Raw genomic sequence first — 21,761 nt, 5'->3', positions numbered from 1 at the left:
ATTGCAAAGTTTTGCCTCATCTCCATTAGCAATTAAAGGATAATACATTGTGCCATCGAAACAAGAAAACACATAAACAAAGGACTGTACAAGTTACTGTTACAACAACCTAGCATTTAAGGGAACTTATTGTGCAGATTGCACGGTGCGACCTTATTCTCTCAAAGGCAAAATATAAAATCGCAAATTGTGGAGGTTAGAGCTGACGTCGATTCAGACAAGCTAGTTGTTGGCGTATCTGTAACAGTTGCAGTTGACGATGGTTCTTCAGTCCTCCCTGTTGACGTGGGTGCTGTGGAGGTTTGGGCTGACGTCGATTCGGTCGAACTAGTTGTTGACGAATCAGTAACATTTATAGTTGACGATGGTTCTTCAGTGCTCCCTGTTGACGCGGGTTCTGTGGAGGTTTGAGTTGACGACGGATGAGTCGAACCAGTTGTTGTCGTGTCAGTAACACTTGTAGTTGACGATGGTTCTTCAGTGCTCCCTGCTGACGAGGGTTCTGTGGAGGTTTGGGCTGACGTCGATTCGGTCGAATTAGTAGTTGACGTATCTGTAACACTTGTAGTTGAAGATGGTTCTTCAGTGCTCGCTGTTGACCCGGGTTCTGTGGAGATTTGAGTTGATGACGGATGAGTCGAACTAGTTGTTGTCGTGTCAGTAACACTAGTAGTTGACAATGGTTCTTCAGTGCTCCCTGTTGACGAGGGTTCTGTGGAGGTTTGGGCTGACGTCGATTCGGTCGAATTAGTTGTTGTCGTGTCAGTAACATTTATAGTTGACGATGGTTCTTCAGTGCTCCCTGTTGACCCGGGTTCTGTGGTGGTTTGAGTTGACGACGGATGAGTCGAACTAGTTGTTGTCGTGTCAGTAACACTTGTAGTTGACGATGGTTGTTCAGTGCTCCCTGTTGACGAGGGTTCTGTGGAGGTTTGGGCTGACGTCGATTCCGTCGAACTAGTTGTTGACGAATCAGTAACATTTATAGTTGACGATGGTTCTTCAGTGCTCCCTGTTGACGCGGGTTCTGTGGAGGTTTGAGTTGACGACGGATGAGTCGAACCAGTTGTTGTCGCGTCAGTAACACTTGTAGTTGACAATGGTTCTTCAGTGCTCCCTGTTGACGAGGGTTCTGTGGAGGTTTGGGCTGACGTCGATTCGGTCGAATTAGTAGTTGACGTATCTGTTACACTTGTTGTTGAAGATGGTTCTTCAGTGCTCGCTGTTGACCCGGGTTCTGTGGAGGTTTGAGTTGACGACGGATGAGTCGAACTACTTGTTGTCGTGTCAGTAACACTTGTAGTTGATGATGGTTCTTCAGTGCTCCCTGCTGACGAGGGTTCTGTGGAGGTTTGGGCTGACGTCGATTCGGTCGAATTAGTAGTTGACGTATCTGTAACACTTGTAGTTGAAGATGGTTCTTCAGTGCTCGCTGTTGACCCGGGTTCTGTGGAGGTTTGAGTTGATGACGGATGAGTCGAACTAGTTGTTGTCGTGTCAGTAACACTAGTAGTTGACGATGGTTCTTCAGTGCTCCCTGCTGACGAGGGTTCTGTGGAGGTTTGGGCTGACGTCGATTCGGTCGAAATAGTTGTTGACGAATCAGTAACATTTATAGTTGACGATGGTTCTTCAGTGCTCCCTGTTGACGCGGGTTCTGTGGAGGTTTGAGTTGACGACGGATGAGTCGAACCAGTTGTTGTCGTGTCAGTAACACTTGTAGTTAACGATGGTTCTTCAGTGCTCCCTGTTGACGAGGGTTCTGTGGAGGTTTGAGGTGACGTCGATTCGGTCGAATTAGTAGTTGACGTATCTGTAACACTTGTAGTTGACGATGGTTCTTCAGTGCTGCCTGTTGACGAGGGTTCTGTGGAGGTTTGAGGTGACGTCGATTCGGTCGAATTAGTAGTTGACGTATCTGTAGCACTTGTAGTTGAAGATGGTTCTTCAGTGCTCGCTGTTGACCCGGGTTCTGTGGAGGTTTGAGTTGACGACGGATGAGTCGAACTAGTTGTTGTCGTGTCAGTAACACTTGTAGTTGACGGTGGTTCTTCAGTGCTCCCTGCTGACGAGGGTTCTGTGGAGGTTTGGGCGGACGTCGATTCGGTCGAACTAGTTGTTGTCGTGTCAGTAACACTTGTAGTTGACGATGGTTCTTCAGTGTATGCTGTTGACCCGGGTTCTGTGGAGGTTTGAGTTGACGACGGATGAGTCGAACTAGTTGTTGTCGTGTCAGTAACACTTGTAGTTGACGATGGTTCTTCAGTGCTCCCTGTTGACGAGGGTTCTGTGGAGGTTTGAGGTGACGTCGATTCGGTCGAACTAGTAGTTGACGTATCTGTAACACTTGTAGTTGACGATGGTTCTTCAGTGCTCCCTGTTGACGAGGGTTCTGTGGAGGTTTGAGGTGACGACGGATGAGTCGAACTAGTTGTTGTCGTGTCAGTAACACTTGTAGTTGACGATGGTTCTTCAGTGTTTACTGTTGACCCGGGTTCTGTGGAGGTTTGAGTTGACGACGGATGAGTCGAACTAGTTGTTGTCGTGTCAGTAACACTTGTAGTTGACGATGGTTCTTCAGTGCTCCCTGTTGACGAGGGTTCTGTGGAGGTTTGAGGTGACGTCGATTCGGTCGAACTAGTAGTTGACGTATCTGTAACACTTGTAGTTGACGATGGTTCTTCAGTGCTCCCTGTTGACGAGGGTTCTGTGGAGGTTTGAGATGACGTCGATTCGGTCGAATTAGTAGTTGACGTATCTGTAGCACTTGTAGTTGAAGATGGTTCTTCAGTGCTCGCTGTTGACCCGGGTTCTGTGGAGGTTTGAGTTGACGACGGATGAGTCGAACTAGTTGTTGTCGTGTCAGTAACACTTGTAGTTGACGGTGGTTCTTCAGTGCTCCCTGCTGACGAGGGTTCTGTGGAGGTTTGAGGTGACGTCGATTCGGTCGAACTAGTAGTTGTCGTGTCAGTAACACTTGTAGTTGACGATGGTTCTTCAGTGTTTGCTGTTGACCCGGGTTCTGTGAAGGTTTGAGTTGACGACGGATGAGTCGAACTAGTTGTTGTCGTGTCAGTAACACTTGTAGTTGACGATGGTTCTTCAGTGCTCCCTGTTGACGAGGGTTCTGTGGAGGTTTGAGGTGACGTCGATTCGGTCGAACTAGTAGTTGACGTATCTGTAACACTTGTAGTTGACGATGGTTCTTCAGTGCTCCCTGTTGACGAGGGTTCTGTGGAGGTTTGAGGTGACGACGGATGAGTCGAACTAGTTGTTGTCGTGTCAGTAACACTTGTAGTTGACGATGGTTCTTCAGTGTTTACTGTTGACCCGGGTTCTGTGGAGGTTTGAGTTGACGACGGATGAGTCGAACTAGTTGTTGTCGTGTCAGTAACACTTGTAGTTGACGATGGTTCTTCAGTGCTCCCTGTTGACGAGGGTTCTGTGGAGGTTTGAGGTGACGTCGATTCGGTCGAACTAGTAGTTGACGTATCTGTAACACTTGTAGTTGACGAAGGTTCTTCAGTGCTCCCTGTTGACGAGGGTTCTGTGGAGGTTTGAGATGACGTCGATTCGGTCGAATTAGTAGTTGACGTATCTGTAGCACTTGTAGTTGAAGATGGTTCTTCAGTGCTCGCTGTTGACCCGGGTTCTGTGGAGGTTTGAGTTGACGACGGATGAGTCGAACTAGTTGTTGTCGTGTCAGTAACACTTGTAGTTGACGGTGGTTCTTCAGTGCTCCCTGCTGACGAGGGTTCTGTGGAGGTTTGAGGTGACGTCGATTCGGTCGAACTAGTAGTTGACGTATCTGTAACACTTGTAGTTGCAGATGGTTCTTCAGTGCTCCCTGTTGACGAGGGTTCTGTGGAGGTTTGAGGTGACGTCGATTCGGTCGAATTAGTAGTTGACGTATCTGTAGCACTTGTAGTTGAAGATGGTTCTTCAGTGCTCGCTGTTGACCCGGGTTCTGTGGAGGTTTGAGGTGACGTCGATTCGGTCGAATTAGTAGTTGACGTATCTGTAGCACTTGTAGTTGAAGATGGTTCTTCAGTGCTCCCTGTTGCCGAGGGTTCTGTGGAGGTTTGAGGTGACGACGGATGAGTCGAACTAGTTGTTGTCGTGTCAGTAACACTTGTAGTTGACGATGGTTCTTCAGTGTTTACTGTTGACCCGGGTTCTGTGGAGGTTTGAGTTGACGACGGATGAGTCGAACTAGTTGTTGTCGTGTCAGTAACACTTGTGGTTGACGATGGTTCTTCAGTGCTCCCTGTTGACGAGGGTTCTATAGTGCTTATAGTTGTAGATGGTTGAGTCGAACCAGTTGTTGATGTTTTAGTACAAGATACTCCTTCCCAATCGCAAACTCGCTTATTTTCATTAAAAATTAACTTAACGCCTTTTAACGTTTGACAATCTTTTTCAAATCCGTATGTTCCTATGCACTTATAAAACTTGTGACAATCCGATTCATGGCGAACGTTATTCGTATAGTAAAAGCTATTCTTATGTTTGCACTCTTTTTTTGGCTTGCCAATTTGCTCTTCCGCTTGAACGTTTGCCGAAGATGCTATCACCACGGCAATCAAAAGCAATAGGTCTAAAATTTGTTTAAAAAAAAAAGATACAGTTCAGTACTATTTATTTCCGAACATTTTATTGCACGTACAATTGCTAGATTGTATATCCCCTCTTCTGTTTAACTCTGAAGTTTTAAATTACTTACTTCGCATAATGGGTACTTCACAACTGCTGAAATAGTAGGTATAATATGTATATGTTCACTTACGGTGTCGAATATATAACTACTGAATTTCGACCACGCAGTATGGCTTTTATAGTAATGTAGCGTTATCGTAAGTTTATTATGCAAATTATCATTTAAACATCTGGTTTTTATATAATACAAGACGATAACCGTACGTTGTGTTTCTATACGCGTACTTAATACTCGATACCTGTACTTACAATTAATGTTTGTATGTAGGTACATTGGTTGATAGTGGTGGTAGTGAATCTATAAGCTTGAAATTAAGATTGCGTGACATCGACCTGTCTATGGTTTTTCTTTGCGATATAAAATTCAACTAATAAAATCATCACCTTCGATCAATGAAAAATATTTTGTCTTCGGCAAATCATTAGAAATCGTGTAACTATCATCATCGTTACGAATGGTGTTATGTACGTGTACATACATAAAAATACGTGTCTAACATTTTTTTATGTACTATAACATATCATAGAAGGGAGAAAATGGATTGGGTACATCTCGGATACTTTCCTTATTAGTGTATGTACATACATGTACTCGACGAATTTTCGAACTCAGTTTACTCGGAAACAAGAGCTCAAACGAAAAAAATGCATTGTATTTTTTCATCTTATTTTCGATAATATTATAGAATTACCCCCTGCCCCGTTGTACTACCCGTTCTGTAACACTTTGTATGTAAAATTTCTCCCTTGATAATTCAATTGTCGCGAATGAAATTGTTGGTCGTCGGAAGGATCTTAATGATTGGTCGATTCGTTAATATTCAGATATAGTTTAATAAGGGGTAATGGTAAAATATATAAAAAATAAAAGAAAACGATAAGTGCAATAGATGCCGTGCGCAGACATACTGGCAACCGATTTTCGAATCTCCAGATTTTTCCAGCCTCGGCGGTATCCCTCAACCCTTAACCGTTTGTCCCTTTTGTCTTTCCTCGTATTCGCCCAGCTATCTCGCGTCTAAACGATTATAAGTATCCGGCAAGGTTACATTGCCCCCTTTATCCAGGCATTCTCAGATCTCCCACATATATGTGGTAACACCGTTCGTGATTTTGTGGAGTGAGTTGTAGATTTTGAAATAAAGGTAGATAAGGTTTTGCAAATACACAGAAGAGAATACGATTATTACGGTAGTACCTGTTAATGATTTACAGACATTTATTTATCTTTATACAGGAGAAATCTTCCTTTCATATATTAAAATTTAACAATATCTAATCCTTCTTTTTACATTCTCCTAGATCGCATTGTGCAACAATGGCATTGAAGTGCGTGCCTTCAGGACATTGGCCTACTAATGGCCCACTATTTGCGCTTTCGCAGTAATAAAACTTATCACAATCTTCATGGGGTTGGTTTCGGTTGCCAACTTCTGCACAATTTGGTGGTTGAACCCCCGATGGCGGTTTTGTTGTCGTTGGTACATCGGGACCTGGTGCTTTAGTGGGATCATCGGAACCTGGCGGTACATTGGGAACATCTGAACAAGGTACACCCTCCCAATCGCAAACTAACGACTCCTCATTAAACACCAATTTGACGTTTTTTATCTCCGGACAATCTATTACGAATCCGTATCCTCCTAAGCATTTGTAAAACTGGTGACAATTCGTCTCATGGCGAACATTATGTGTATTAGTCTTGTTACTGCGACCTTCGCATTCTGCGAGCTTCTTTCCTACGGGTTCATTAAGTGGTATGATTGCCGCTGTCGTTACACCGACAACAATCAGAAACATTAGATCTGAAATTTGCAAAAAGTAAACATAATTCAACAATTTTCGTTCTATAATGTTTATATCGTATATTAGATTTTCAATTGAATATTAATTGTGTAAAATTTCAAATTCGTTGTTCAAGGCGTTGAACGTTTGCTTAAGAAGATAATCGCCTTTAAGAAGTTAGTATAATAGAATAATTGAAACACGTGTTAACCAATAATCATAAATAAATGATGAATAGTTTTATAGCAGTAAAAATTAATCGCTATTCGAAATTCGAAGGTCTTCGCAGGATACAAGATGCTGCCTGTATTTATTATTACAACTTACTGCTTCAATTTTGACTTATTTAAAAAATTTGAAATTACTTACATTTCATGATGGATATCTGCTAACAAATGTACTGAAAGAATGATACACGTTATTGTACCTTTTCAGCTACGAATAAATTTGTATCCGGTAGATCGTCTTTTATAGTCGGTTTATGCTTATCGTTACCTCATTATGAATATTATCATCCTTATCGTTCTACACATTATCATATTTAACATCTGTAGTTTATTTAATATAAAATTATTTTGAATTATTTGCCTTTGGTAACACAGCTACTACATTTCTTTTATTTATTTTTCCTTCTTCTATTTGATAACAAACTTATTATTCAATTCAAAACCTTAGTATGTATTGAGTAAACACAAAAGCGAAATCCGTTCTATACTCTGGGATCAAATTGTTTATTCTAAACGTTTAAGGGGTCGTAAGTAGAAAATGAAAAATAGCGAAATTTAAAGGGAAACAATGAATAGATGTACGCATGTAGATACAAATTAATTGTGTAAGTATCGTCATTTTATACAAAAAATATTGCAAAGTTAAAATCATAGTAATATTATTTATTTTATTTTCAAAGAAAGAAGATCATGTACCTTATATTACGAAGAAAAGAAATAGTAATATATGGGATTCTGTTTTTGTTCAGCTTTGTAGCTGGAACATAGTGCAAACAAAATTATGTCGTGATTATACATAAAACAATTAATTTTCTTTTTACTTGCACCAACGGGTAATTTGTGAAAATAAATCGTTTCAATATCCGCGACGTTCTGTTTAATTATCAAAAGCAAATAACAGATTCAAGAATAACGTAACTGTGTTAAGAAATCATCGAGCATATTTGAGAAGCTGTGAAACAGTTAACTAATTAATGTACATGTTGGCGTACACGTGTGTCCACATATGAAACTGCAAGCCTTGAAATTTCGCGTGCTGTTCCCATATAAAAGTAACGTAGGTAAAGTATACCAACGCTAATAGCAAAAATCTATTTACTAAAATTACTTAAAATACAAACGGGTGGTCGGTAGACACTGAACGCCATAGGGGTCATCGATAACCGACACCACGAATTTAATATTGTTAAATAAAAGAATAATATTCAAAGAAAATTTATATAGCAAATGGAAAGCCTAATTGAAGAAATAAAACAATTGAAAATGATTTCTATCCTTTTGACTTGCATCAAAATATTTTTCCGTTTCCATTAATTTTCAAATTTAAGCTTGAATTTTCTACTTTACACTATTTACAGAGTAGCAATGACACTTCAGATTTTTCTCCTCTATCTGTTTTTTATTTATTCGATTACATTAAATTAATTATCTGAATCTAACTTGAAAGAAAGAAGGATGAAGAATGAAAGTTAAAACAAGGATGTTAATTAAGAAGGTAGAGAATAACAAAATATTTTAACGAAGGATTTTTTATGTTAAACCCAATCAATTTTTCTTTTACATTATCGTTATTTCAATGACTGGAACAATTAAATTATATCGAATGATAAAGTAAAGAAATGTGTTTTATTTAACCTACTCTTAATTATTACTCGTTAGAAAAATTCAGGTAGAATATGTTTGAAAAACGAGCTATCTGTCCTGCTCATCGTCAAGTCACGTTCGTCATGACCATACACGTGATCCCTATTACAATTGGCTCGAGCTGGTTCAGTACAAATATGTTCTTGCTCGCTGAAATGAAGATGCGGCGGACAGTTAACAACGTAAGGAGCCCCGGCTCCGCATCTGCAGAATTTCGTACAATTATTATGGGGTAGGGTAAAACTCCTGTCTGAAGGTTCGAGTTTCGGGCAATGACCGATACAATTTTGTGATGCTATGACACTGTCTTCCTTAGGTTCACTGTAACAATGAGAATCCTCGTAATTCAGACAGACCCGCTTTTCGTAATTGTATTCCGTTCCATCGGGGCAAATCTCACGGTAGTGCTGGTTGTTACTACAAACATAATAACGATCGCAGGAGCATTCGTGCGGTACTGTAACACCATCATTCGGACAGGGGAAAGGATCGCAGGTCAAATTTCGTATATTTTCCGGCCAATCGCACATCCGTTTCTCTGGGTTGTAATACATATCTTTGATACAGTCAACGATAGTTCCTTTACCGTTATTGCATTCGCAGTATTGCGTGCAATTTTCATAGGGTATAATTGTGTTACCAGTTGAGGGGCACTGACCAAAGCAACCCGTGGGAGGCCTATATTCACATCGAGCTTCATCGGCAGGTTTGCAAACCTTATCTATGTAATCGAACTCCCATCCATCTTTACACTGTTGTAGCACCCAGTGGTTATCTTGGCATGTGTAATACTTGTCACATTGACATTCGTGAACTATATTGCTTCCCTCCTCGCATACCGGGATAGAACAATTTACATTATCTGGCCAATCGCAATTCTGTGTCCTGGGATTGTACTGAAGACCATCAGGACACTCCTCCACGGTCTTTGAACCATTATCGCACTGGTAATACAAAGAGCAATTTAATTTATGGGGAAAACGATTGAAACCACACTCGCATGGCGGACATTCGTCAGTTATGATGTTCCGAGGAGTCGTGGTCATAGGCTTTATACCACCACAATCTTTACCATTTTCAAAATCACACGATTTTATTGCATCATTGAAGTAATGCCCTTCGTTACACTTTGCAAGTCGCAAATTGCCATCTGTGCATTCATAAAAATAATGACAATCGGATTCGTGAGGGATAAATCTTTCTGGACATCCAACTTTTGTAGCTACTGTGGTTGCCATTTTCTTGCACGTCACTTTATCTGGACTGTCGCAAACTTGCCTGATGTAATCGAACTCGGTGCCACTCGGGCAACTCTGAATTACCTTTAGCCCTTTATAACACTCGTAATATTTGGAACAACTGCAATCGTGCGGGAGACGCCTGGCTTCGTTCGATTCCCTTGGTGGACATTCGGAAGGAGGTTCCACTTTTGGGGAACACGTGCTACTCGGTGGCCAACTACATATACCTTTTACTGCATCGAAGGATAAACCGCCAGGACATTCTTTTTCCGTCTTCACACCGTCGTTGCACTCGTAGTATAAACCACATTCCTTTTCGTGTGGAAGATTTTTAGAACCGATCGAAGGACAAACGATGGGTTGTAATGGATTCAAAGCGGAATCACACTTTGCTTCTTCATCAAACACGCATTTCCTCAGGTTGACGTCGAACATCTCTCCAGCCGGACATTGTTTCAAGACCATTTCTTCGTTTTCACACTTGTAATATTCGTTACAATTTCTCTCGTGCGGGAAATACACGTCGATGTTAAAATCTGACGGTGGACACGTGTCCCAGTAAAGGTAACAGGTCGCTTCCTCCTTCTTCACGCACATCATACGAACGGAATCGAAGTACTGATCCTCGAGACATTTGCTAACAGTCTTGCCGTTCTTGCACTGATAATACAAACTGCAATCGTACGGATGAGGCAGCATAATTTCCTTATCGCTTACTGCAGGACAATCCGGTTCCCGCAGCGTACACGTCACGTTCCACGGCCAATCGCAGACTTGCTTCTCCGGATTGAAGTACAGTTTACGATTTCCTGAATACCCTCTACATGTTTCTAATTGTTTCACGCCATTGTCGCATTTGTAGAACTTGGCGCAATCGTACTCGTGAGGGATGTGGACGACTTCGTTGCTCAGATCGTTCGGTGGACATTCGGTTGAAAACGTACTGGAGTACGCGTTCGCCGCCACTGCCAGCACGGCGAGAATTGATAGTAATTCTAAAAAAGACACAAATAATTTACTGTTCCATCTGACGATTCTTTATTTCTGAATATCTGGTATTCTGTTGTGGATTCGGTTGTCTCACGCTCAAATCAAATAAACCGAGTTACTTATCGAGCTACGATAAGCAAGCAACGATAGAATAACACGTTGATTGTTACACTACTTTTAGACAAATAAAATTCCTGACATTTGTCGAAAATTTCAAGCTGTATGCTGTGCTCGGCTGGAGATTTTATACCAACGTTTCGATGAAGCTAGTTTACGAAATTTTGAAACAGAAACTCCACATGGACACGAGTCAAACCTAGGAACCTTCGACAAATGTCGTTAGAATAATCGAAAACCGTATAAATCTGAATTGTCTCGAGTGAAATTGTATTACGAATTAACACAGGTCACGAGAATAGTGCATTTAAATTTTTAAATAAAACTATCTTTTTTATTTAAAATTATCTTATCAAATTCATGCCAATTAACTACGGTTCTTCTTCCCTACCCTCATTAATACTCATGATACTCACCTCTCATGACGAGAATAGAAAAAGTGATCTATATCTTAAGATTGATACACTTTCTTAACGGTTATTTGGAACAAACTGACAAATTTTAAGTACACAAAACAGCTTTTATAAGAGAAATGTCTTATCACCTATCGATTTATCGTATCAAACCCCTACTGATGGAGCGCCCGATATCTTCAATTAATTTTTGACAGTTAATAATTTGAACCTACGAGTCATGCATTTGATATGCATCTGTGATATAATCATTTTGCGTAGAATACCTAGACCTTACTTCTGATTAAGTTAGCGATCAATTACCGACTTAACCGCATCCAAAATGCATTCCTACCCTTTAATCCTTTTTGTACCCTTTATAAAAAAAATGTAAATTATCAGTCCTAATCAAAAACTCGATGTATACATATATTAAACGGACAATAAGTCGTACAAATTAAAACAATTGATGTTTCCTAATTAACTCCATGGCATACAATGGCGTCTGGAAGATGTTGCCTGTTTCTTATCTCATTCTCGAAGTTGATGTTTTCGAGACATTTCTAAGCTTCCATAACTATTCCGGTGGGTCAAACTAATAGGTATTTTTGAAACGCACCATATTTCATTTGATTCGTACTTATGTCAAGGGATTAATGAATGGCGGAAAGAAAATCGACATATCGGGCAAGGAAATTCAATTTTCTGACTAAAGCTTATCAATAAAAAATTACCTTGAGAATTTCTCAAATTATTAACTGATAACAATATCGTAGGAAACATAATCGCGAAAAGATTTAATCGGGAATTGCTTTCGTAGACTAAAACACGATTAAAGTTTACCGGAAACGTAAGAAATACCGATTTCGTAATAAATAACTTATTTTAGGGTACCGTGATATTATCTCGACGAACATTAAACAATTTCCTGCATTAAGAGATTTGTTCGTTTTATCTGTATGATGTCAAATGTGTAGAAGTTTCCTGTTTAGAAAGGCCGACTAACTATTTTATCGTTACGAGTAATCGCGTTCTTAAACTACGCCTCAAAAACGTATCGAACTAACTGATAGGACAAGGTGACAAAAGCTGAACATTTGTTAAGCATTTGACGTCTAAAAAGAAAGCTAACATTGAGAGAGAATAGAGAAATTAATTAAGAAGAATTAGCAATTTTACATTAAGAACCTATTACACATAAAAGCTAAAGAATTGTAATTTATTTCTATTTAGTAAGAAATCTTATAAATTAGTAGAAACGTCCGCTTCTACGTTATCAAACGTGTTTTTCTATCACAAAACTTATAGATAAACTTGGAACATCTTAAATTGCTTGCCTACTGCCTACGCTAGGGGGAGAATCAAGTTCGACCATGTCTGACCATGATAAGGCCAATCTACTGCCAGTCGCTCTTTCGTAAGAACCGCCTCTGCATTTACCAGCAATCGATATGAATGAAATCTACGTGTTAAAATCGTGATTGACATAAGCAACAACCGATGTTGCAGTGGGTGCATCGCCGAGGTGTTTCCCGAATGCAACGCTAGTGCTACCAGCGGTGTCTCTTGGTGCTCTCTCAAAAATAACGATCCAATGGGAAGCGTGTAAACAATGGTTGAACGAGACGGGATTGGTGGCGTTGTCGCCAAGTCGGGTGAAAACGGCCACTCCTGTCGGCGTGATTTCGTTCCAAGGGAAAGTGCATCGGTCGTCCTTTACCCCCACCAGTGTGACGGCGGCACGGCTCATATTCAGTAGACTCGGCCATTTCTCTCGCGAAGCGTAGCAACTCGTTCGGCCGCGACATTTTTTTTCCGACAAACCGTGCGGGTATTCCCGGAAACTTTGCAAAATAACGCGACGCAAAAGGATGATACACTCCGGGCGGACCAGGCTCGAGGTAAGTCAACGTATCCTCAGACAGTAAACCAGTTGACTATGAAACGCGCGTCAAAGTCACCACGGGGGGGTCGTGCGTGTGTCCAATGTTGTCATTGCCGAGGCGAACAGCTGATCCGCTCCCCTGGCCTCCGTAATGCCTGGCAACGTTCTCTTACTAGATTCTACCTCTCTTAACGTGACAATGATCGACGAATGTTGACGATCGGCACGTTTCAAATCGCCGTGTCTCCGTCGGTGGACAGTTAAAGGCTTCATACTTTTTCATCGCTACCATTTCGCGTATACATCTCTCTCGCTCTTCTTACTTCTATCTACCATCCGTCTCTCTCCCTCTATCATTCTCCGTCTCTGTTTCTCTGATCGACCAACCAACAGCCAGCCAACTCCATCCTTTGTTCTTTCTTTCCGTCTCAGAATTTCTTCGTCTTCGCTAGGTTCGTCGTCGTTTTCGCAGCGGCATACCCGACTCCCTGTTTACGTCTTTAACATTCGACGGTATCTAATGTTTTTCTCTTAATCCCGTATCATCGTCGAACGCGCAGTTCGGACAACCGTCTCGAAATGCCCGTCCAAACGACTGACGTCGATGCTTCGATCCATCTTCGATGAAATGCATCGTATACAAACTCGAGGAATATCGTCGTGTCGTTGAATCTATCTCTCTTTGTCTGGCTTGCATTATCTGTCGTATACCTATCTTTCTTCTTACCTCATCTCTCTTTCTCTCTCTCTCTCTCTCCTTTATCTTACTCCGTTCGCTTTTTCTCTCTCCGTTGCTCGCTCACACGTTCGCGGTATCTCTTTTTCTCATTCGACGATCGTTACGCGCTATTAGAATGTCAATGAGTATTGTCCTTCTCACCGGCTGAGCAACCGAACGTCGCAGTCGAAAATCGACTCTTTCTCTCTGAACTCGTTTCATCTTCTTTGTCTTCTTCTTTCGTACACCGTCGGCAGAGCACACCACGGCTGGTGTGGGTGCCTTTACCCGGCGACGGATCCTTGTTCCGCGTCCGAAGTCTCGCGGATCGTCTTGCGGTTCGCTGCGAATCGGAGCGTAACGCGATTCGAGACCAAAGCCGCACCTGGTGCGTCGCGCTGTAATCCATCTGACAATGAGATAGACGAACGACCGCGAGACATCATGTGCGTCTTGTAAACAAACAAATTATTGATATTATCGGTGGGTGGACGAAAAGGTATCGGACGAGATAAGACCGTACGAAAATAGAACGATAGCGACAATTGCGCGGAAAATTGAAAATGGATATTGATGTTGAAAGGATTTTACCCATTTTCGAGATATCCCGCTTGTATTTTATAGATAAGTTGTTTGCATCCGGATCTATTTATTTGTAGCTAGAATTTGGGACGGTATTTTGCATTTATATCATCAGTGTTACACAGAAATGATTAACAGTTAAGAAAAGGAGTGTAAACATGTATCTTCGACAACATCTTCAAGGTGTATCGTCACATTGTAGGCTGATAGATTTGGAGGGAAAACTGGTTGGGGGTCGCGTATAGGGGTAGATTGCCTCCTCTCGTACACGAAACTGATTCACACTTCGATGATGTTTGATACAACTGTGAGAATCTGAAACAGATAAAAAAATTCACGTGTCAGAAAAATTGAGCATGGTGTTTATGAAATATCAAGACGAAGATGAGAATGCCGCCTGACAGTAACCATCAAAATAATAATGTATCATTTATTTTTGTAAACTGATCGACAAATTTCAGTACTATGTTATACAAAAGATTTGTAAGATTTTTTGTACTCGAATTTGAATTATTAATAAACATTTGTATAATAATTCATGTTTTATTTTTATGTCTGAAGCTATCCCTATGGAGGGATAGATTCGTACAATTTTCTGCTTAATAAACCTTTATCAGTTAACATATTGATTTTCTATTTCATTTGCATATTTGTACAAACTACGAAATTGATAAGAAAAATTCTAAAAATTGTACGAAGGCTCCCAATCTTCCCCTAAAGAGAAACGTCGCACCAGAAATCACTGATGCACACTCGTAACAACGCGACAAATCATTTATTTTTTTACCCATCTTTGTTGAGTTTACACTTTCCTGTTTATCTCTGTGTATACTGCATGCTCCTGAATTTTATTTTCAACACCCTGTACGTGCTCAGAACAATTGATTGATCGTTCGATTGACTGACTTTCTGGATAAGGAAAGTACCTTGACGTTCGTTCTTCCGCATTGTTCTACATACAATTGTTTCCGTAATCGTACATAGGTATCTGCCGATCGAAAGAATCCGTTGTGCTCTTCGTATCGCTAACAGCTGCTAGGAAATAGCATTTTCCTTGAATTCGTCTGGCTCGAAACGCTTAAGAGCGCAATTTCGATGGAGTGGTTAGCGGAATCGAATGGAAACGAAACGGTCCCGTACCCTTTCTGTTACCTCGGTATCGCAATGGAATAAAAGAATTTGTTACCCGTTCGGCATAGATTGAACGTAACTGTTTCAAGCTGCGTCGGACTGATCGCAAAAGAGCAACGCGCGAATAGAACAGCTGCGTCGTCGATCGATCCGTTTCCGTGCGCGAGGGGTCGTTTCCGTTCGAACGAGGAACTCGTTCACGAATTTGCGCGGAATCAAATGGACAAACAACGCAATCGAAACTGATTAGAAAATGCGTTCAATAAATGAAGAATCGTATGAGGAAAAATCGTTTCGGAGTTGCATACAGTTGCATACTTATTCGCCTTTGTGTCAGCACTCGTGAAATGCATCATATGATAAAAGAAAACGATTCTGACACCTGTCTTATAACGAGACACGGGTCTCGAATGCGTTAAGCTTCTTAGATGGGAATCAGTTTATATAGCTACCAGGGAACTAATTAAAGCTAATTAAGACGCGACTACCGTAAGGTATTTACATCGAGAGGCATGCGTTTCCTCGCAGCCAGTCGTCTTTCTACGCTCGACTTTCCACGAAACGCGCAAAATAATTTCCGAAATTTGTTTACGCGTTTCGATTGAACTGCGCTTGCTTTTCAATGGCTTACGATAAGGAGAGTATGTCATTATCATAACCACCGATGATAAGAGGAAAAAAAGAAAAGTCATTTACCGTGGCGCGTGATAGTCACTCGTTTTAGTTTTCTGGAAAGAAAGAGGAGGAGGAGGAGGGCGAAACGGCGTCGCGTGTTTATAAACTTTTTAATGCAGTCGCCGGTGAATGCACCGGCCTCTTGAACGTCGAGCTCTCGAGTGTACACTCGCGAGTTAGCGGGAAATTCGAAGAGGAACGTAGCAATTTGTCGAGAAGCAAGAAACCTACGACAACCGGAAAACTGTTGCTGCGGGAAAGGATCGATTTTTCGACGTTTCATCATCGATAAGAACTCTTAAAACTTTGAAGCTAATTCGTTATCGAGCCGGGAACATAGCTTACTCGACGAAGATAATGATTTCCCGCGAACGAATTCAATAACGATCCGGGACAACGTTATCTTGATTAAAAAATTATTATAACTGTATGTAAAACGTTTATCGCTGTCTCGTATATTCTCAAAATGATTCGTTTCCAATTTAATTTTTCTACTGTAATGATGTGATTCAATTTTGAGATATTAAAGGGTCGCCGTTTCGAGGAAAGGAAAAATGTCCTAAAAGCATTGAAGTTGAAAAATTGGATTTTTACCGAGAAATATCGTTCCTCGGACGATTCATAAAAGAAATTTTCACGAAATTGAAATCACTTTTCGTTTCTTCGTTCAAATTTTCCAAATTCGTGTATTTCTACTTGTTAACTTCGTTAGAACCTAATGTTGGTTAAAAATCACCAACACAGGAAACGAGGATTGTTCCATTTTTCTATTATGTAAAATGTTTTCGCAAAAATTGTCGACACGCAACCACTCGTCTTTTGCGAATCTTCAAACATTTTCATTCGTATATATTCCTGGATATCTTCAATGGCATCAATTATGATTAATTGTTTATTACCATTTTATAATATTATAAGTATCTTCTTGAGTGATCGATCCGCGAACCACGAATATTTCAAAGACTTCGAAAGAACTGCGAAAATCAGTGACCCTTATTAATTTTCATTAACCCTTTCACGTCAAAAAGGGTGTATACTTTAAAAATATAACTCTAATTAGTGTAACACGCTTCGTTACAAAATTGATCAAACAAAAACCGCAACAAAGTCGTGACGAAAGGGTTAAACTTAAACCCTTTCGAAAAGATTGCATTTCATTCTGGAGTAGGATGAAAGATCGTACATTCTATGATTGATTTGGGGTAGTTCGGAAGGTGATCGGTGATGATGCGTTGTTTTAGAAAAAAGTAAGTCGCGTGGGCGTAGGAGGAGGGGGCCAGGTCGGGCAAGGGGTACAAGCGGTCGAGGAATCCGGCGCAAGCGGTCAATGGTGGAGGCAACAGCATCCATCGTATCATCATCATCACCATCATCATCATCATCATCACCAACATCATCACCATTATCATCATCAGGCCGGTTATTACACGTCGCAATCGCATACTCACAACAATCCTGTCACTACCATGAAGCAGTCTTACATGCAGGTTGGTCAACTTGTATTGTCACGCATGCCACTTTTCTGTGCTCGCTTCGCGTGATCATCGACTACACGTCCTTCCTGTTCGTTGTCAGACAAAACGATTCAACCTAAAGCGGCGTTTACAGAGTCGATCGACGCGTAAACAGGGCTCGAATCGAGTGAAAACAACTTCGAGATCGTTCGATTCCAAGTTACCCTTTCTGTCTACCCTTTGGTGATATCAATTATAACCGACCCTGTTGTTGGATAATCGAAGCAATATTTCATCTTCCAAAGTCAATGGGTTTTTATACCCACCCTGCCATCGATGTATTCTTCTATTCGACTCGCCTGTCAATCTAATTGCGATTGGTCATAAAAATGTCTGACGACGAGACCCTAGTGCGATCCTTTTAATTAAACAACTCGAGGTCGATCGACTGGGCGAGCCGGCCAAAATTCGTCCGACGTAAACGCCGCTTAACGCGTTTACCTACAACCGGTCGCTTGGTCAGCATATACTTTTGTTTGTTAGCACCTAGTTCATTTGCATCGAGACGAATTCATTCGGGTCTGTTTGTTTTTTTGGTTGCAGCTAACATGGGTGTTTCATGACGACGAGGCGCAGATTAATAAGAAACTGCCAAAAGAATTGCTGCTTAGGTATCGTAAAACATTCTCCTCCCTTTTGCTATCCTCTTCTTCCAACAATCTCTTTTTTTTATCGTTACGAACGATGATTTTTTTCTCTCTTTTTTTTTCGTATCGCGTTCAATTGTTTAGAGATTCGTGTATATACCGATACGTGGTTTGATCGGAAAAACGAGTAACACGATTGTCCATTGGTAGAATCCTCTCGTATCTCGACGTGGTGTCACTATGCCGATGCGCGCAAGTAAGCAAAGCCTGGAACGTGTTGGCGCTAGATGGATCCAATTGGCAGAGAATCGATCTATTCGATTTCCAACGAGACGTGGAGGTAAATCGAGCGATTAAAGCGATATTAAAAAACGCGAAAGGAGCATTCTCTCTCTTTTTCGCCCATCCGAATGCAGGCCTAACGAAATTGTCTTGGTCGAACGCAGGGACCAGTTATAGAAAATATCTCGAGACGATGCGGCGGTTTCCTGAGACAGCTGTCTCTCAGGGGATGCCAGAGCATCGGGAACAATTCCATGAGAACGTTGGCTCAATCGTGCCCGAACATCGAGGAACTGAACCTGAGCCAGTGTAAAAAGATCTCAGACGCCACCTGCGCTGCACTCAGCAGTCACTGTCCTAAACTCCAACGACTGAACTTGGACTCGTGTCCCGAGATAACGGACATTTCCCTGAAGGATCTCTCGGACGGCTGTCCCCTTCTCACTCACATCAACCTGTCCTGGTGTGAGTTACTTACCGACAACGGAGTCGAAGCGCTGGCGAGAGGTTGCCGGGAACTACGTAGCTTTCTCTGCAAGGGATGCCGTCAGTTGACAGACAGGGCTGTCAAATGTCTAGCACGTCACTGCCCCAATTTGGAGGCGATCAATCTACACGAATGCAGGGTACTTGAGGTTACAATTATTCCCGTCCCGATGCTGTTTTACACTCGTACGACCGTATTCTGTTACCTTTGGAATTTCATTTCGTTCGAAGAATTTTCATGCTGACGTACGAGTGTAACCAGCGGACAGATTAAGCGTCGCTATTTCTTCGTATAACATTCAGTGCTTTCTGTTTTAAGGTTTTTCATTCGAATAGATAGTGCGAGTTAGCGACGCTGAATCTGTCGAAAGCTTCAGACACGAAACAGACAGGTATCTGATAACAGATTGTTCGCAGAATATAACAGATGACGCGGTTCGAGAACTCAGCGAACGATGTCCACGATTGCATTACGTCTGTCTGTCGAATTGTCCGAATTTAACGGACGCATCTCTGGTCACCCTGGCGCAACACTGTCCGCTCCTTAGCGTACTCGAATGCGTGGCTTGCACTCATTTCACCGACGCGGGATTTCAGGCCCTCGCGAAAGTGAGTGGTTCGATGATCTCTTCCAGGTAAAAATAAAACACTCTTGACGGGTTCCTTCGAAATTACAGAATTGCAGACTGCTCGAGAAGATGGACCTGGAAGAGTGCCTTTTAATAACAGACGCCACCCTTATTCATCTAGCCATGGGATGTCCAAGGTTGGAGAAACTGGTGAGCGATCTTATAACGATCTCGTATTGAAGGTACGTGAGATGTGATCGTGTTAGTTTATTGTACGAATCGATGCTTCACGAAAAAAAAATAGAGCCTGTCGCACTGCGAACTGATCACCGACGAGGGCATCCGGCAATTGGCTCTTTCGCCGTGTGCGGCCGAACATCTGGCGGTGCTGGAATTGGACAACTGCCCCCTCATCACAGATGCCAGTCTCGATCACCTTCTACAGGCCTGCCACAATCTCGAGCGCATCGAGCTTTACGACTGTCAACTGATCACCAGAGCTGGCATACGTAGACTCAGAGTACTGTATCCCCATTGTCTTCCACTTATACGGAGAACTACCCAAGCATTTATTAATAATTAATTACATACACTGCAATTTTTATAGAATTTAAGTTATTCAAAATAGAATATACAATTTTAGTTTAGAATTATATAGAATTTTAATTATTCAAAAAGAGACAAATCATTAAAAAAAAATAATAATAAAAAATAAAAAAATGGGAACCAAGGATTTGAACCGTGGACGTTTAGATTGCGAGTCATGTGTTTAACCACGGAGCGGATCCATGACTCGTAATCTGAAGGTCCTCGGTTCAAACCCTTGGTTCCCAACAATTTTTTTTTTTTTTTTTATGATAATTTTTATGTAATAGTTATTCAGAAAGAGACAAATTATCATTAGAAAAAAAAAAAAATGTTGGTAACCAAGAATTTGAACCGTGGATCTCTAGATTGCGAGTTGTATGTGTGAGTTTGTCATACTTCAGAATGTAAGGAGTAACTAACTGTAATTGTTAATATTTTTTAAACAATTAGCTGTCTGCTCCCAAAAGGGGGTATAGGCGTGTTCAGCTCGACGAGCTCTACAAGCTGGCAAAATTTCATTAATAAGTGAGTGTAACACTTGGGTAGTTCCCCTTGTTAGATATATACTTATCGTTAGATTCCTTGGCTACCCAAGTTTCCTTATTAGAGAGACTCGCGTTGATCTTCCAACCGTTAATCAGAATCGTTGATTTCTTTTCCAGGCTCATTTACCCAACATCAAAGTTCACGCGTATTTCGCACCCGTAACACCTCCGCCGAGCGCAGGTGCATCACGGCAACGATACTGCCGATGCTGTGTCATTCTGTGATTCCGCATGCACACGTGACTTTGATGCAAATCGTCCGATGTACCACACTACCGGTGGACCTTTCAGTGATCGCTGGTTGCGGCAATCGTGGGACCTTCTGTTCCGGTGACCAGAAGACCAGACCCTGTGGACTGTGGGTCGGCTGTCGTCGACAACAGTGAGAACGAGCCTCATCGTGAATCGCGACTCCTTCGATAACCATTCGACTTACAACACGCAACGAGTACAACAACAGTACGTCACACCGTCGTCTACACATTAACACACAGACACATAAACAGCCACAGCTGCTACTGCAATCACTATTATCGTGTCGTTGCTACTCAACTACTACTACTACTACTACCGCTACTGCTATACAGTAACCGTTATCGCCGCTGTTCAACGCTGTCGCGGCATCGTGATCAACGTTTCTACCGTAACCACGTTCGTTTTGGTAGCACACGCATTCGTTAATGTCGCCATTGTTTCATCATCGTGCGTCGAGAATTCTACGAAGGAAAGAAATTCCTGGGTTTCGCCCTCGTTTTCGTTCATCGTCCGAAACAAAACGACGACGTATCTTTCGACGCGATCACGCTTCGCTCCTACGGGCCAACACGATCAAAACGTGTCGATCGCGAGCCCGAATTTCTCGCGGTTGAATGTTCCACGTGAAAAAAAAAAAGAAAGAATACACAGATGATAAGCATATATACATATATATATTATATATACATATATTTTTTTAGTACGATACATTCTCTCTTCTGCTAAACATAATCGTCGAAGAGAAAAACGCGCGATCCGTACCGAACGATGACGGCACACAAACATGCGTCCAATGGTCACACATTTGTTCGGATTTCAAAGAAAACCAAGG

The 21,761-nt window shown here is 41.5% G+C and overlaps 3 protein-coding genes across 4 annotated transcripts; 1 reads left to right on the top strand and 2 right to left on the bottom strand.

Moving 5' to 3' along the window:
• Window positions 1–43: 43 nt before the first annotated feature.
• LOC117603477 (uncharacterized) lies at window positions 44–11,245 on the bottom strand. The gene is made up of 3 exons (XM_076688155.1): window positions 11,137–11,245; window positions 8,386–10,608; window positions 44–4,597 (listed from the first exon to the last, which is right to left on the bottom strand). Exons 1-3 carry the CDS (start codon window positions 11,141–11,143, stop codon window positions 162–164), a joined length of 6,666 nt encoding a protein of 2,221 aa, XP_076544270.1. The 5' UTR covers window positions 11,144–11,245; the 3' UTR covers window positions 44–161.
• On the bottom strand, window positions 5,695–6,990 carry LOC117603443 (peritrophin-1). The gene is made up of 2 exons (XM_034322615.2): window positions 6,871–6,990; window positions 5,695–6,521 (listed from the first exon to the last, which is right to left on the bottom strand). The coding sequence occupies exons 1-2, from the start codon at window positions 6,875–6,877 to the stop codon at window positions 5,992–5,994; spliced, it is 537 nt and encodes a 178-aa protein (XP_034178506.2). The 5' UTR covers window positions 6,878–6,990; the 3' UTR covers window positions 5,695–5,991.
• Window positions 11,246–12,844: 1,599 nt separating the features above from the next.
• Window positions 12,845–21,598, top strand: LOC117603437 (F-box/LRR-repeat protein 2). 2 transcript variants are annotated; one of them, XM_034322606.2, is made up of 9 exons: window positions 12,845–13,013; window positions 17,345–17,590; window positions 18,161–18,228; window positions 18,415–18,544; window positions 18,651–19,112; window positions 19,390–19,581; window positions 19,650–19,751; window positions 19,846–20,061; window positions 20,792–21,598. In XM_034322606.2, exons 1-9 carry the CDS (start codon window positions 12,984–12,986, stop codon window positions 20,897–20,899), a joined length of 1,554 nt encoding a protein of 517 aa, XP_034178497.1. In that variant the 5' UTR covers window positions 12,845–12,983; the 3' UTR covers window positions 20,900–21,598. The 2 variants fall into 2 exon arrangements, with proteins under 2 accessions (XP_034178497.1, XP_034178498.1); XM_034322607.2 differs by lacking the exon at window positions 17,345–17,590 and having other exon boundaries at window positions 12,848–13,013.
• Window positions 21,599–21,761: the final 163 nt, after the last annotated feature.

The sequence above is a fragment of the Osmia lignaria genome, chromosome 4 (assembly GCF_051020975.1).
Source record: "Osmia lignaria lignaria isolate PbOS001 chromosome 4, iyOsmLign1, whole genome shotgun sequence".
Taxonomy (NCBI): Eukaryota; Metazoa; Arthropoda; class Insecta; order Hymenoptera; family Megachilidae; genus Osmia; species Osmia lignaria.
The sequence above is the reverse complement of the archived record's forward strand: the minus strand, read 5'-3'. Positions and strand labels throughout refer to the sequence as shown.

Bases quoted from the DNA above. Each gene is read 5' to 3' on its own strand.
- LOC117603477 (XM_076688155.1), bottom strand. The intron at 4,598-8,385 runs AACGAGTAATAA...AACAAATTTTAG, and splicing joins TATTCTACCTGAATTTTTCT to ACCTATTGCTTTTGATTGCC.
- LOC117603437 (XM_034322606.2), top strand. From the start codon at position 12,984: ATGATACACTCCGGGCGGACCAGGCTCGAG. The intron at 18,229-18,414 runs GTATCGTAAAAC...GTCCATTGGTAG, and splicing joins CCAAAAGAATTGCTGCTTAG to AATCCTCTCGTATCTCGACG. The intron at 20,062-20,791 runs GTACTGTATCCC...TTTCTTTTCCAG, and splicing joins CTGGCATACGTAGACTCAGA to GCTCATTTACCCAACATCAA.